The sequence below is a fragment of the Polistes fuscatus genome, unplaced genomic scaffold (assembly GCF_010416935.1).
Source record: "Polistes fuscatus isolate 324 unplaced genomic scaffold, CU_Pfus_HIC Scaffold17, whole genome shotgun sequence".
NCBI classification, from domain to species: domain Eukaryota; kingdom Metazoa; phylum Arthropoda; class Insecta; order Hymenoptera; family Vespidae; genus Polistes; species Polistes fuscatus.
In genome coordinates this window covers 2,876,175-2,889,889 of record NW_025113075.1, presented here as the reverse complement: position 1 = coordinate 2,889,889, position 13,715 = coordinate 2,876,175, and the positions used below count along the sequence as shown (strand labels likewise).

At 26.8% G+C, this 13,715-nt stretch overlaps 1 protein-coding gene across 1 annotated transcript; it reads left to right on the top strand.

Annotated features, from left to right (window-relative positions):
* Positions 1-2,463: 2,463 nt before the first annotated feature.
* On the top strand, positions 2,464-11,605 carry LOC122515350 (odorant receptor 13a-like). The gene is made up of 7 exons (XM_043632666.1): positions 2,464-2,469; positions 3,350-3,800; positions 7,770-8,055; positions 10,525-10,624; positions 10,709-10,819; positions 11,326-11,481; positions 11,555-11,605. The coding sequence occupies exons 1-7, from the start codon at positions 2,464-2,466 to the stop codon at positions 11,603-11,605; spliced, it is 1,161 nt and encodes a 386-aa protein (XP_043488601.1).
* Positions 11,606-13,715: the final 2,110 nt, after the last annotated feature.

Sequence of the window (13,715 nt, the reverse complement as noted above, 5' to 3'; positions counted from 1 at the left end):
TCAAAATGAAACAGATATCTAATTCATATCTCGAAATTAATATCTATATTCAAGATACACATAGCTGCGGAGGTATTGACGGTGGTGGACTGGTAATTTTATATAGAAGTCATTGGCATTTAAAAGGAATTCATAGTATCTCTTCAGAATTACTGTACAAGAACAGTTCAGTAGCGTATGGTACCTCTTTACACTCTCTTTTCACGAGTATATCCAGCTATATAGATTGGATCCGAGCTACAATTTTACAAATAGAAAAATCTAAACCAGTTTCCTCGTTTCGTGGTCCAAATGTTACAAGTACGACTTCAACAAAAATTGCTCCATTTATACCACATTCACAAAGTACTACAACCACATCTTTACCATGGATCACAAGACTCATTGTTTGTACGGCGCCTCCTCAGCCTGCAAATGGTAATCGACAATTACACGAGTCACAATGCCAGTCACAAAAAGACTGTGATGTGCAGGAGGGTGCAGAATTACCCGCTGGGTCCAATTTGATTTATAGTTGTTATCGTGGATACAAAATAAGTGGCTCCCGTGACGTATTATGTAGTTCAAACGGACAATGGATAAATATTCCAATCTGTATTGGTAAGATTTTCATTTTGAATATTCTTATTACAAGGATTATTTCAATATTGCCATGTGTATATTATGTTTTCTGTATTACTTTAAATTACTTTCGAAGCAACTGTATATATTATTTTAGAAATACATTGTGATTCATTGGTTTCTGCATCAACATCTGCTGATTGTACATATAACGGCGAATGGACTTCTTGCGAGTCTGCCGTTCAACCTGGAACAATAGCTAAAATAAGTTGTAGAATTGGATATAAGCAATATTCGACTTTCCTATTAATAAAAAGAGATCAAGTTAGATGTAACGATAAAGGTCAATGGACACCAGATCCTATAAAATGCATTCCAGGTCTGCAAGCTTTTAATGTTCAAATCGGGAAGACAATATGACATTATAATTTTTTCTAATAGAAATAACAATCTTAATTTTTCATTCTAAATTAGTTTTCTATTATCATATCTTTCTATCGATAAATATTGCTTTAATTTTAAAATAGTAAAATTATCTTTAATAAGTTTAAATTAAATAATTACATACCTAAAATTTTGAACTTTATCTTAAAACTTTTTTCTTACTTGAGGTAGGGACTATTATTTATTCTTTATTAAACACTTTATTATAATAAAAATTTTTTACAAAGCGATAATTTTGAATAATTATATTATTTTAATATATTTTTATACATTTTTTATTATTTTTGCGCAAATATTAAACACAATAATTTTACTTTTAATACATATTCTAGTATGTGGATATGTGCCAACTTTATACGCTACACCATTCATTGTAAATGGAATCAATGCTGATTTTGTCCCTTGGCATGCTACCTTGTATGAGACGAAACGATTAAATGGACCAAAAGAATTTATTTGTGGAGCAACAATTATAACAGAGAATTTTCTTGTCACCGCTGCTCATTGTGTTTTCGATGAAAATAATAGAAGAGTAAATGACCCTAGCAAATATTACGTAGCAACTGGAAATAAAGATCGTGATTATGATTATGAACAGCATGATCTACGTTTCGTCAAAAAAGCTAGGGTATGAAAAATAATAAAGTAATAATAGACTACTACAAGTGGGCAAAATTTGAACAAAATCTGAGTGAGACAAGCAGCATTCGGACTCTCCTTGTAGGACATTTGAAAAAAAAAGATATTACAGGTACCAATGTTAGGTTACTCACCTTGTATAGAATATATTATATATGCATATATTGTGAATGTATGCTTATAAATTTTTTTATTTAAAATTTTCTTTTTCCCATTTCCAAATTAGCATCGAACTAATTATATGAAATAATTTATTTTCAATTTTATACCTATTTGTTTCCACGATATCTTTTATAAGTTTGACTAATTGTAAGTAACTTTTGTTTGTCATCAGTTCATTGAATCGCAAAAAAAAAGGAAAACAAATTCAATGAAGTAGAAGTTGAATCAGAAAGTTTTTCCTTTAAAAATTAATCACATGAAACTGCACATAATAGCACTGACGTCTAAAAGTTTCGTACGGTTTCATTTAAATTTCTCCCTTTATCATTATTCTTCTAACACAACCTATTCGAACTTTCTACTCTGCAAGAAAATTATTTGGTTCAAATAGAACAAGAGAAAGATAATGAGTGTAAACGATTAAGTTAGGCGCATGTCTATAATTTGAAAATTAGCTTTCGTGGAAAGCTTTTTTTCCAATATCCCTCTCTTTTCATTTCTCTCTCTTTCTAACTTTGTCTCTGTTTCTACCTCCTCTTCTAATTCTCTCCCTTCGGTTATTTTACTACGATCAATGACTATTTGTAAAGAGCTTCTTTCACAGTTTGTCATCAGTCTTTAACAACCTTCCTTCAAAAGAACAATACAGACTTTATCATGAAAGTAAGATACAAAAATTTTTTATTTTTTTTTATCTTAAAGACAAGTATTTAAATAAGAAATTTTAGTACTAAAAATAAATTTAGGTTTTAATATTTGTAGATTTTATTTCTTAGATAAGTTGAAAAAAATCTCGGTAATCAACAAATCAAGTTTTTTGTAAAAATTTATTTTGATAATTTTCTTGATTTATAAATTTTCTCATTTCATACACCCAGGTAAATATATTTCTACCTACTAGGTGCAATAATTTATTTCCGGCAATAATATTAAATTCATTGCATTAAAATCACCATCCGTGATGGTGACACTTCTTTGAAGATTTTAGTAGTTACCTAAAAGATGGACCCAGTCTCCCAAAAGTCTCCCAAAATAATGAAGATTATTTCGAGGAATAACGGATATATGATTAGAATTATTTAATAAATACTTAGTATTTATTATTTCTACAAAATATGTTTTATTTATATTTAATAAGTAATTACTAAACCTAATATATTTGTTAATTTTTTATTAAATTTATTAAAAATAAGAATTCTTTTATTAATTATTCTTTTTATCCCTATATCTAAAGATCATAAGATTATTTTAAAAATTATTCTTCTGTTTTCATTTGTTGAAATTTTATTTTGTATAGATATAAAAAAATGAAAAATTTTTTTTGTAATTATTACGAAAAAAAATATTTAGTAAAATAAATATTTTACCACATTTTTTGAAAATAGTCTTCTAATTACATAGATTCTAGTCGTTATTATTATTATTATTTTTAAGAAAAAATAATATTACATATACATATATATGTACATATATTATTAAATAATAATCTATTATAATTATTTATAATGATTAATAATATTATTATATTCTCCTTAAATTATAGAAAGATATCAAGCATACGGAAGACTTATTCATTCTCTGTGAACGAATCTTTTCAATCGGTGGCGTATGGTCGTTAAAAAATAACTCATCATACATCAAATTTACAATTTATTGTGCGTACTATGTATCATTTCTTGTGTTGTCTTATGCCGACCTCTTCGAAATCATCGGCAATCTCCATTTGATAGTAATGAATATAGTAGAAACAATAGTTTACACGATCACATTCATGATGATACTCGTGATACGTTTTAGCAGTCTATTAAGAGAAGTCATTGAGATAACGAAAAAAAATATTATGGAGTATCGTTTTGAAAATAATGATGAGAAAATAATTTACAACACATATCATTATGTGTCGAAAATATTCTTTAAAGTATCGAATATTGGTATGATTATCACCGTGACGTTATCATACATCAGGCCTTTGATGAATTTTGCTACCAGTTCAGGTAAATACCAATTCATATTCGGTTAATATTTTTATTTTAAATTTTTTGTACAAAGGCGAGAAAGTAAGGAACACAAACTATTTTCTAAACTAATAATTCATTATTTAAATTAAAAAAAAGCATTTCTAAATTAAAACAACACGGGTGTGTGCATTCTAGATACGCATTTTTTTTTAATGAAAAATTTTTTCAAGTTATTTTACACAGGTCAGTATCAATTTTTTAAAATTTGTCTGCAAAATTCACACTCATAGAAAATTAATTAATTTTCTATATATCCGTACATATAAACAATTAATATATTAATATACCAAAAATAATCAAAATAAATTAGTTAGTTATTTATTTATGTATTTATTAAATATAATTATTTAATAAATGAGAATGGCCAGAAACGATAAGCAAAAAGAAATTTTGCTACTTATGTGAATATATAGAAAATTAATATAGCAAAAATAATCCAAATATAATAAATTATTTATTTATTAAATTTAATTACTTATTATCTGATTTATATTATTATTTATATTTAATTATTTATTAAATAATAAACTAATAATTTATAAATAATATAAACAAATAATACATACCTCAGTTAACCTCAATGATATAAAAATACTTTAAAAAAGATTATAAAAACAACTTTATTACTAATATTCACAAATAAATAATGTTTTTGAAGATATTCACAGTTATTTAATATCAATCACCACCGTATGTAACAATTAAAAAACAGATAAATAAATAATTTTTATTTGTATCGATATAAAACATGTGTTGTGTATATAGAAGTACCAGAATAAATATCTTGAATAAAGATATCAGTTCACACACACACACACACACACTCTAAACTTAAAGAAGATTTGTCGACTAACTTCATGCTGTCAATTTCGTGTCGCTGTGCGCGCGCATCGTAAAAATTCATTCTCCTCATTTTTTTCCTAACGTGCCAAAAGATGTATAACTTCAAAAATTTTCCTTGTAGCTTGACACTCTCAAAAAAATCAACCTAAATAATGAGTAATTTATTTGGGAAAGTGCTTAAGAAATTTAGGAAAACCCTGTGTTTAAATTATATCATAAAATAAACAATTTTAGATTTTTTAATATTTTTTGCAATATATTAATATTTTTTAATCTTAATTCTCCCAGTGCTCATTATGTATTGTCATTATTGTGTTCTAAAAGTTACAAGGCTCCCTTTTCTACTTCTCTTTACATAACTTCTAGCTCTAATATTTACTTATTTTCCATGTCGAATTAACATTAACTATCACCATTTCTTTTGTATCCCCTAACCCGTATTCTTAGAACCATATTTTCGTCTCCTTCTTCTCTTTATTTGTCACTACCATTTATGTTAATCACTCTCTCTTCCTCACTCATTCACATATCACATTCGCTTTTTATTTCTTTCTCTTACATCCTACTCTCCTCTTACACGATCACTTCTATTCTATTTCGTTTACTTTTCTATTTACTTGCTCATCCATATATTTTTTCTTCTCCCCCGCTATACAATAATTTCTAACTATTAGAGCCTCTCCTCTTCCTCATTCCGTTCATCAGAGAACCACATAAACATGTCAAACATTTTCTTTGATACCCTACCAACACTTTCTTTCTTTTTCCCTTACTCCTCCTTCGCTATCCCTTCCAGCATCCACCGCATTCTTCACTTGTTTCATGTGAGAACATTCTCAATTTTCTTTCTTCTTCTTTTCAGTTTTTTTAACACCGCCATTTTCCCCTCTCAACTGACCGTCCACACTACTACCATAATTTCCTATTGACCACCACACCTGTCTCTCTGCCTTGCCAATTTCCCTCGCCTTTTCTATCCTCGCTTGCATCTCTATTCTTTCTAACACTTTCGTAGTCAGCTCTTACCTTTTTCTTTCCCTTATTTTTCTGGCGCAGTTCACTCGCTTGCTGCGCCAAAAATATGCACCATGTTCGAGAAAGATCGTTAGTAACCGCGATTACGGTTCTACGAAACCCGAATTGCTTTTACACTAATCGCTCATAATATGTATATTACGCAGCACCTTATGCAGAGCGACTATAGTTGTCCATAGCAACGAAAGCTATATTATAAATAGAAACCTTATACTTATTTTGCGTACGTTATTCATATATATTATATCTAATTACAGAAGACTATTATTTTTGGAGTTATACTTCTTTTGGCGTGTTGAGAAAAATGTAAGGGGAGTGATTTTTTCCCGAGCGTCTGTAAAAACGACACCACGAAGTTTGTCGGTATTTACGATGGGCGGCAAAGCGATTTCAAGTTTATGGCATGAAGTTGTCTTTTCTCTTCTTCCTTTCTTTTTTTCTCAAGCGGGTCACCCATCCAAGTACTAATCGTACTCAGCGCTGCTTGACTTAAATGATCGAGCTGATTTGATGCTGCAACCGCGCCATGACCGTTGACGCATAAAGTAATTCGATATATCTCCCTCATATTTAATGTGGACTGATATCTATATTTTGATATTTTTTTATTCTTTCTTATATATATAATATATCGATCGATTGAAAATATTTTTCCTTTCTTTTTTTTTTAACTTAATAAAAAATAATAATTAGTAGCTTATCTTCTCATACTTTCAATCCTCCCCCTTTTTACCTGGTCATGCTATATATATAATGTTTATATAATTAAATAAATGAATAAATGAATAAAAATATAATAATAAAAGAAAAGTAATCGGCTTACATTAGCGAATATCATCGATCATCTAACATGGAAGAGGATCAGGTTTCTTTATCAAGTATATTCTATGTAAAAATAAAATTAATAATAATAATAATACTAATAATGTAATAATAATAACATTAATTAAAAAATAAACTAGGAAAATTAAAAAGTAACAAGGAAAATTAATAATGATAATGATAATAATAGTAATAATAATAATAATAATAATAATAATAATAATAATAATAATAATAATAATAATAATAATAATATAACATTAATTAAAAAATAAGCAAAGAAAATTAAAAAGTAACAAGAAGAATTATTAATGATAATAATAATAATAATTATTATTTTTTTTCAAGTTATTTTTTTGTTTTAAGTTATTTTTTTGAAGTTATTTTTGAAGTTATTGAGGTTATATTTTTTTTGGTACGCAAAAGAAGTATAACTTCTTACGTGCGTACATAAGTACACACACTAGTTTTTTATTATACATGCCGACATATACTTTACAAATATTTAACTATTTATTATAGCATGTTTAAAACATATGCCGAAAAAATATATCTTTTATAGTAAATTATATATATATATGTTACCAGCAAAGTGGGAAATGCCGGTATTGTTCACAATGCCAAACGTTTTTAGGCAACGTAGGAAACAGAAGAATTGTTATCTTATCTGGCAACAAACATGCAACATAGTATAGTATAGCGCAAAGTATAGTGGCACGCCAGTCTTAAAAACCCACGCACAAAAACCCACTCCATATGCTCGCTTTTATATGTTGGGGGCAGGGTGTGTTTGTGTATGTATGCTTGTTGTGGTCCGATAAATCCGTAACGATTCTTTTGTTTCCTACGTTGCCTAAAAACGCCTGGCATTGTGGGTAATGCCTGCATTTCCCACTTTGCCGATAATATATATATATATATATATATATATATTACTATATTTTTACTTATTATAAAATGAAAGTTTTGAATAATAATTTCATTGTTTTAAATAAAATATTCATTTTCTTTGTCGTATACAGAGTAAGAAAAAATAATTCAGACTTCTAAATGCATCTGCTGAATTTAAAGATTTATATATACATTTATAAATAAATACATATTGTTTTCGAAAAATATAATTTACATAAGAAAAAAAGTTTGATTGAAAGAACAAGCGTAAAATTGTCTTTATAGAAACATGAAAATAAATATTTCCTACTTTGAAATAATGTAAATAAATTTTAATTTTTTTTTCTGTTACAGTTAAGGACAACAGTACAAATATTTACATTTTACCTATTCGAATATATACTTTCTTTGAACTATCAAATACTCGTGATTATATTCTCTTTTATATTTATCTCCTTCCCATAATTTACATGTCGATGTGTCACATGACAGCAATATGCGTGCTCGTCAATCTCGTTCTTTACATCTGTGCTGACTTGTCTATTTTGGCATACCGTATACGGAATATTGATATAATATCAGAGAAAGATATCCATCACAGAATTCGTTTTCTTATTCAAATGCATTATAAGACTATTTGGTGAGTTTTAAGTACTATATACTATGAAGAAAAAATCTGAGAATCAGCATAGGGTTGAGAAAAAAAAAGTTTATCAAAGCTTATTAACTTAACCTATCTTCAATTTTGACTTTCTTACAATCTTCGTGATATGGTCGTGTACCTCAAAATTTACCATGGATATACCTATGTTACAAAATTAATCTTACATAGAAAAATAATAAAATATCTACTTCAAGTCAATGTTTTCTTCAGTTATCCTAATCTGTATTAACGCGTTCTAATCTTTCGTTTTAAATTAGAAAAAAAATCGAAATTACGCGGTCACAAAATACTTCTTTTTATAACGAAAACATTGCCACAAATTTTAATATATTTTCTCACCACGGTCATAGATCTGTCAATATGATTAAAAAATGTGGATAAATATATAAATTAATAATTAAGTTTTAACAGAATAAGTTCTTTATCAATAGACTTCGGATGTTTATGCACGATAAATATAGAAGAATCATATGATATTTATATATTATAAAAAAATATTCAAATATACAAGAAACATATATGCAAATATGCCAGAAAAATATGGAGATATACACAAAATATTTGGGATGTTATGTATTATCAATATATTTTGCGATTGTTGTGAAATATTATAATTCGAAATATAGTATATTACAAGTACCTTTTCCATATTTAAAGGTGTTATTGGATGATGTTTATCTGAAAAAATAAGTTTGTATGCGGAAAATGACAGTTACACATCATAGGAAGTGATTGGTGCATACTTAAATTTATTCCAGCAACATTCTAGTACTTCTATAGAAATTGATTCGTCAAAATTTTAGGGACTTTTATTAATATAAATAATCCTGTATTTTTTTCTGTGGTAAGTCTAGCTTTTTTTTTTATGAAAAATACCCAGGTATATTGTTTATGTTAGACAATTAATACAATCTACGTATAATTCTACTTAATTGGTTAGCAGTAAACCTATTATTTTAAAGTTTTCTATTACATGCGGTAGAAACCCCAAAAAACTTGTTCTGGTGGCAAGTTTATTTTGTAATTATTTTTTATTCGCTTCAATATAAATGTGTGCTTTTAAAAATAATGTTTTCACAGATGATATTAGTATATTAATAAGTGGAAAATAAAGTCATACTTCCTCAGCTATATTGTGTAGACTATGCACCACGCATGTAACATGTATCATGTTTGTAAAGAATAATTTTAATCTCTTTCCTGCTTTTACCATATATGGTGCTGCATCTTTTGTAAGTAACAGAACTTTTTCTTCACTATTTGTAACAAAATTCTTAAAGTTAAATTTACAAGACAAGATATAGTTGCATAATTGATTTCTTCTATTGTTTTAGAACAAAATAAATGTTGTTTGGTTGTTTCACTCTCTTAAAGTTTTCCTATTATTAAATTTGCAATATATTGCCCTGCTGCATTGGTCATTTCGTCTACAGAAATCCATATGTAATGTTCTGCTATTTCTTCCTTAATGATCTGAATGCTTGAATTATAGAAAACGTCTAAGTAATTTTTACGTAATGTCGGTTCATATAAACGGCGACCATTGTTTGCGTCTTTCTTTAATGTCTGATGTCTCCTCTGCTTGCGTTAAGTCATTGTAAAATTCATTTTCTTTTTAATTTGATGGCTGCTGCTTACTTTCTCTTTCACATGGATCTTCAAGTTCTTCAACATGTTTTTTATGTTTCAATATATTCATTTTTTTCACTAACTGCCACTTTCTATCGCATTTCACAATTTTGCTACAGATTTTATAATAAATACTGCTTTCATTTTTCTTATCAATAACGAAATTCAGATCGCCTTCAATCCAACTTTTCATTAACTTTTCATTTGAATTTTTAGAGCCTTAGGCATTTTTTAAATATTGTAAAAAACTTTAATAAGTTCACACAATTTTCAGTAGAATCAAACTAATCTGACTTCACCACTTGAATCTCAAAAGTTAATTGCATTTTAAATTAAATATCTAACGCTAAGTGAGTGATTAAAATGAATGAAAACACTTTATAATGATCTATATTTAATGTATGATACTTTATATGTCATCGCACTTGAAAGTTATTATGAAACATTAAAGAGTAAATACAGATGATATATTAAAGTATTTAACAAAGATATTGTCAGCACGAAATATGCATAAATAAGACAAATAATATATGCATTATTGTACGGCATATGTTTTTGAATGTAAATATATAGAGCACATGCACTATGCAAAAAATGTAAAAAAAATATGTATTTTGAGCATTTGCTGATCATGAAAAGTACGCGCGTGCTTGGTCATATCTGTTTTTTATAAAAATATGCATTTACATAAACATCCGGAGTCTATTTATCAGCTTTAACTAAAAAATAAAAATAGTTAATATGAAATAATATTCGCTCTATAATAAAATACCCTTTTAATTAATTACTTATCAAAATTTATTTCTCTTATCATAGGATTGCTAAGTCATTAGATAATGCCTTTAACATCGTTCTTTTAGACGAATTACTAGGAAACAGCATAGTATTGGCAATCTCTATATATTATGTTCTAATAGTACGTATAATTTTTATTAGAATTTTTTAAATAATGCTCATTTACGTACCAAATAATATTTAATATGCTTCATTTCTTTTTTAGAGTTATGATTCAGCGGAAATAGCAACTTCATGTACCTACATCTTCTTTGCCTTAACTGCTCTTTCAATGCTTTACGGATTCTGTTTTATTGGAGATCAACTGACACAAAAGGTTTTTAAGGACTTCAATAAAATAAGACTAGTAAATCGATTCTTATTTGTAAGAAAAAAGGTTAAGATACATTATGTTCATTTGTTTGGAAAATTAAATGTTTTGATAATCATTTTAAAACAATTCTCAAACAAAATTTTTCATTAAAATATTAATTAAAAATATCTATGAATATTTTTTTAAATATTTACAACTATATTTTATATAAAAAGATGACAAAAAAAAAAAAGAAATGAAAATATTTTTATTATACAAACATAATCTCAATATTGTTTTCAAGTTTATTAAAAAAAACGAATGAAAAATTAAAATTACTGATTTCCTGAAGATTTACAATTCTTTTAATTATTTTTGAATTAAAAAAGTATATGAAAAAAAATTTTTTGCTACTTAAATTACCGAAATTCTTTATTATTTTATATATTTTTAGTATAGGAATATTATTGAAAAATCTTTATTAACAATTTCTTTAAAATAATTAATCTTTTAATTATTTTTTATTTCAGAGTCAGGACGTCTTAGATGCATACTACGAATGCAATTGGCAAAATATGTCATGTAGTACAAAAAAATCACTTCTCATATGCATGATACGCGCAAAAAAATATTTGTATTTAACTGGAGGAAAATTTTATATTTTTTCTTTGATTGGTTTTACTGATGTAAGTTTAATTTTACTAAAATACTAAAAATTTAATAAAAAGCCTTATAATCTGACCTTAATTTTATGTGCAGGTTCTAAAGACGTCTATGGCGTACTTGTCTATGTTACGTACAATTATGTAAAATGATTGAACAGACCATCACATTTACGAAAAAGTAATTGTTAAAATTTTTATTTAAATAATTTTCGAAAACAATGCTTCTGTAAATACTGTATAAGAAGCATTCCAAGAAAACTTAACCTACTGTGAAAATTGACATTTTTGATTATGCACAAATTTTATTATTTTTTTGAACTTTGAGAAAAAGAAATTTATGATTCTTTTTTAATGTTTTCATGTAGCTATTTAAGAGATAAAAATTTTGTAAAATTTTAGCAGCTTTGTTTTTGAATGCTTATAAATTGCTTAAAAATGCAATGATTTAAATGTATTTTTTCAAATTTGTACTTTTCAGTGAATTTGTCTGAAATTTTGTATAACAAGTTATTAAACGATTATTTATTTAATTTTAAAAATATTTTTAGAGTAGTGAGATTCATTTTTATATGCGAAAACATTGTACATAATAAATTATCTATTGTAATATCATCACAAATAACTGTCGACATTTTTTACATTTACAGCTTCTGCTCTATTAAACTCATCTAAAAAAATATCCAATAATATTACAAAAAAATCACATAAAAAATCTGAAGTAAATGATTCAGAGACAAAACTTGAAAAAACACAAATAAAAACGAAAAAGCGTACTATACAAAATGAATGTAACTTTTAAAATGTGTAATATTCAGTTTAAATTAAACCAACGTATAGTAAATCTCCAAAGAAACATTTTAAAAGCGAAATTAACAATGAAGATTTAATTTTTTTTAAAATCACTGAATTAAATGATTCTACACAAAAATAAAGTAATATTGATTAATTTCCTATAAAGCGTTCGAGAACCTTAGAACTTCTACCTAGCAATGTAAGAATTAAGATGGAAAGAACATCGTCAATTGACATCGTCAATATGTATATAAATGTGACTTTGTAGAAAATATTACATTATTTACATACATAGAAATATAAATGTTATGGATCAGATGTTGTAAATAAAAAAATTGTTGACAGTAATTTCAGATAAGCTTTGATTGTTTATTATGTACAATTAAGCGTACGCTTTGATAGAAATGTGCATTATTTAAGGACCACAATTGTCAAATACAGAAAATTTTGTGTGTACCTTATGTAGAATTATTAATATTTTAGAAATGATTCACAATGTTTATTGTGTAATGAATTAGAAGAATAGCGATAAAAGCAGAGAATATAAATTTTGCACACTACTAGATATTCATATTGAAAAAATTATATAAACACTAAAACTCGATACACATTCTCACTAAAAACTTATTTAATTGCATTGATGATATTGTGCATGCATGTTACGTTTTAGTAGACTCTAATCTTTAAATTTTTGTACAGAAGTAGTGTTAATCATTTATTCTATTCTATATTAACAATTTACCGACTGGTAGCAGTTCAACATCCTATGCACTTCTCGCTAGTCACTCGTCCAGTTGCTATCTTGCTAGTTGTTATCGCAACTGATTAATCGGCTACCAATTGGTGAGCGTTGGGAACAAAATGCAGATTAATCGGCTACCGGTCGGTAAAGTGTTAAATTTTCATATTTGGCTAATTCTGACTTAACTTTTTATTTTTATTTAAAATTCTATATTATATTTAGTTATATATTAAGTCGTGGAATATACAAACGTACGAAGCTGAGTTCTGTGTAATGATAATGTTTACATTGTCGAGAATAAATATGATAGCAAATCGTTATATTTAGTACTTTTTAAATCATTTTACCATGGTAAATAAGGACTTCTTCCAGACATGTAACTACCACTACCAGCATAAAAAGACCAAGAGAAGACGACGCCAGTTATATTAGATATCTAAAAACAAAAGTAGCATTTCAAACCTCTAACAGACTCTAAGTTTTAAATTCAAACACGGATTTAGATATGATGAAAAATAGATAATCGTCGAAAGTACGTCTGCCCTTTCAGTTCAAATTTTACTGAAAAAAGAGAAATAGTTCAATAAAATGATTCCAAATATACAGTCGTACTTTGAACTATAGCAATCACTAATACAAATATGTCGAATTTCAATGCTCTAAAAAAGTCTGTTACTGATGAGAATATCATTGGTGAAATAGTTGAAAAAGAAAAGAAATC